The sequence below is a fragment of the Rhinoraja longicauda genome, chromosome 24 (genome assembly GCF_053455715.1).
Source record: "Rhinoraja longicauda isolate Sanriku21f chromosome 24, sRhiLon1.1, whole genome shotgun sequence".
NCBI classification, from domain to species: domain Eukaryota; kingdom Metazoa; phylum Chordata; class Chondrichthyes; order Rajiformes; family Arhynchobatidae; genus Rhinoraja; species Rhinoraja longicauda.
In genome coordinates this window covers 12,281,364-12,284,878 of record NC_135976.1, presented here as the reverse complement: position 1 = coordinate 12,284,878, position 3,515 = coordinate 12,281,364, and the positions used below count along the sequence as shown (strand labels likewise).

The 3,515-nt window shown below is 56.9% G+C and overlaps 1 protein-coding gene across 1 annotated transcript; it reads right to left on the bottom strand.

The window, feature by feature from the left end:
- Positions 1-1,723: 1,723 nt before the first annotated feature.
- On the bottom strand, positions 1,724-3,019 carry LOC144605363 (protein FAM187B-like). The gene has a single exon (XM_078420512.1). It carries the CDS (start codon positions 3,017-3,019, stop codon positions 1,724-1,726), a length of 1,296 nt encoding a protein of 431 aa, XP_078276638.1.
- Between the last annotated feature and the right edge of the window lie 496 nt (positions 3,020-3,515).

The following is a 3,515-nucleotide window of genomic DNA, read 5'->3' as shown; positions in this document are numbered from 1 at the left end:
CCTTCAATGCAGAAAACTCACACCAATGTCGCTCAGTGCTTCCTTTTAAAAAAATTAATCACAATTATTTATTCAAATATTAAAATAATGTATACAATACAATAAAACCAAAGCAGAATAAAGCTTAGATAACACCACCATAATAAAGGGCAAACAATAAACTATTATACAACTATTATACAATCCTTGTCCAGGATTCTTCCAACCGCCCGTGGTGCCCAGCGGTCCCGGAAATCCCCCAGGGTGCCCGAGGACAGTGCTTAGTCCCCCTCAAACACCACCCGGGCGCGGACGTAACCCCGGGAAAGGGGCAGGCAGCCGGCTTGGGCAGAGCCCTCTTCCGCCTGGTGATGTCAGTGCTTCCTTGGTGATGTGCTCCAGTCGAACACCAATGCTTCAACAAATGTGGACCTCCCCATTGCAGTCCGTTATCTCTTAAAGCGACAGAGGTGCTTGGCAATCCCGGTCTGGCTCTCCCAATGAACCCCAGTCGAACCAGTGCAGTCACCAGTGGTTTGAATGTAGATCCCTCCTGCGACTGCTGCTAAATGTAATTTATGCAATGCAGATTATTCAGTGTCATTGGCAACGCACTTCAGTGGCTGTCGTTTCTCCTGTCTGGCTGCATTGGAGCGATCTCTTTTAATGCATTGCCTCCAATGCAGCTGTCCCAACCTTCCTGCAAAATAAGTGCTTCCTACTCATTGGCAATGTGCTCACACCATCTCAGATCCTTCAAACCAAAAGGGATGTTCTCCCAATCCAGCTCGTTGTTGGGGTCTCAATGCAACCTGCTGCAGTCGTTCAAATACAGATCAGTTCTGTTGAAGATCTGACAGTGTGAGGTTCATCTACTGCAGCTCAATGTGTGCGCAGTCAGTCCAGTTCAAGTGCAGTCAATGCAGATGCGGTTTTGGCTGCAACGGTATGTAATGCAGCAGAGTTCCCTTTAACACACCTAGGGTGCCATTCTTCCAATGCAAGCATGTCCCAGTCTCGCTGGTGCAGTTCAGTGACAGGGTCTGCAATACAGATTGTCTCCACAGTATCAGTACGCTTAATGCAGCCCAGGTTCCAGAGCAGAGCGGTCACCAAATGCAGCGCCGTAGCTGTCTGCTTACACACCAAAGTCTTTCCAATTCAGCTGCTGCAAAAGGTTCCATTGTGCTGCCTCTGTCCCATTACTGCAGCAAGCTCACATGCATGCCGCTCAGTGCTTTGTCCAGTGCAGCTCTGCCCCGAGAGCAGCTCAGTGGGCAGTGACCCTTGAAGGTGGTCGCACTCCCAATGTGCTCCAATGCAGCGCGGTCACTCTGAGACAGCACCAATGCAGTCGGCCCTCTCCAATGCAGCGCATTGATTTCCCTAAAGCAGCCCGTATGCACCAATGTTATTCGGAGCTTCGCACTGCAGCTCCGCTGTTCCCAATGCAACCCAGTGGAGCCAACGCAGCCCAGTTGCACATTTGCCCCTGCTGCTGCAGCCCAGCTGCGCCATCCACGGTCCACCCACTGGGGCACGAGATAAGGGCTGTGCAGGCCAAGTCCTTGGGACATGGATAAGTTGTTGATTAGTAAAGGCCACAAAGGTTACGGGGAGAAGGCAGGAGAATGGGGTTGAGAGGGAAAGATGGATCAGCCATGATTGTTGGTGGAGTAGACTCGCTGGGCCTAATTCTGCCCCAATGTCTTGTGGCCTTTATGTTCTGGAGGAGGCAGTCGGACTAGAAGATGTCGAACCAGCAGGCGAACAGTATCTCAGCCAGGGCGCTGACCACGAAGACCAGGGCGAAGGTGCCGACCAGGACACGCAGGCCGTCGAGCAGTTGGCGGGTGAGGTGGTGGTGTACGGGTGGAGGGTCGGGCAGCTCGAGGTGGAATGAGGCGACCCTGCGACCCCGCACCCAGCAGCGGTAGATGCCGCGGTCGGAGGGCTGCACGCCGTCGATGTGGTAGACGCCGCCGCCCGTGGAGTCGTCCATCCGGTGGGTCCCGTTGCAGCCTCCGCCCCGCTGCAGCTCCAGGCGGGTGAGGAGGGTGTTGTCGCGCTGCCAGGACACGGGCGTGTACACCGACGCCCCAGGGCACAGCAGCCGGGCGTTGTCGTGGATGTCGAGGAGGACCGTCTCCAGCAGCAACGAGCGAGGCTCCAGCCAGTCCAACGCGGTCTCCCGACCCCACCACCACCAATCGCCAATCCCCGGTATCTCCATGGCGATCGTCTTCCTCGCCCTCCCTTCCTCCCCTCCGCAGCCCCGGCGGCACATCTGGTAGCGGAGCTCGGCGCCACGCCGGGGCAAGGACTGATCGAGGTGCCGCTCCATCAGGCCGCAGGGCAAGGTGTCGCCACCCTCATCCAGCAGCTCGGCGTCCTCGTCCCCGTCCTCGTCCATCTCACCGCTCAGCGTGGCGAAGCAGAAGCCCAACCTCTTCTGCTCGCCCATCGCCCCGCACCGGTCGCAGTCCTGCCACGGTCCCCAGCGAGTGTAAAGCCGGACCATGCGCCGGGTCCCCGGCCCAGAGCCCAGGGACAACTTCAGGGTCTGGTTTGACAAAGTGCTCTGCCCCAGCCCTCGGTGGGACACGTGAAGCAGAGACGAGTCCTGCACGTCCACCTGGTAGGCGGCCAGGGTGGTGCAACCTGACTTGCACAGGTACAGGCCCGTGTCTGAGGTCCGCGCCCGGGAGAGGATGAAGGAGCCGCCCCTTAGGATGGCTCGGCTGCCCAGTTTGCCCAGCGGTCCGCGGTACACCCTCAAGCCCCGGGGTCCGGCGAAGGTGCGGGGTTCGGCTTGGGGCTGACTGAGGTCTTGGTACTGCCAGTAGACGGTGCCTTCCGCTGCTTCTGAGGCGGCTGGGCATTTCAGGCTGAGCGGGTTGTTTGACAGGAAGGCCAGGGAGCAGGGGGCTGAGCCCGAGCAGTCAGCCATACTGCTCTCCTGTTTCATGAAGCGAGGCAGGCCGCCCAGTAGAGCCAGCATGCCCAGAGATAAAACCAGTATCGTGTGTCCGCACATCATACTTCACCGATGGGTTGACCAGTTGACTGTGGGTGGGAGCTGGGACTTGCCTGTCACCACATCAATGGGTCCCCCTGACCTCATCAATGGTCCCCCCATGACCTCATCAATGGGCCCAAGTGACCTCACCAATATGGCCCGTGTGACCTCATCAATATGGCCCGTGATCTCATCAATTTGCCCACGTGACACCATTAATGGGACCATGTTACTTCATCAACAGGACCCAAGTGACCTCATCAATGCCCCCCCCCATGATGCCATCAATGGGCTGCCTTGTGACCTCATCAATGGGGCTCCCGTGACCTCATCTATGGGCCCATGACCTCATCAATGGGCCCCCATGACATCATTAATGGGACCATGTTACTCCATTAATGGGACTCGTGACCTCATCAATGGGACCCTGCCACCTCATCGTTGTCGCTCCTCTTACCTCAACAATGGGACGTTGTCACCTCAGTTAATAACATCTGCAGATCACACGATGATACAA

Coding starts and splice junctions, on each gene's coding strand:
- LOC144605363 (XM_078420512.1), bottom strand. CDS start 3,019: ATGATGTGCGGACACACGATACTGGTTTTATCTCTGGGCATGCTGGCT.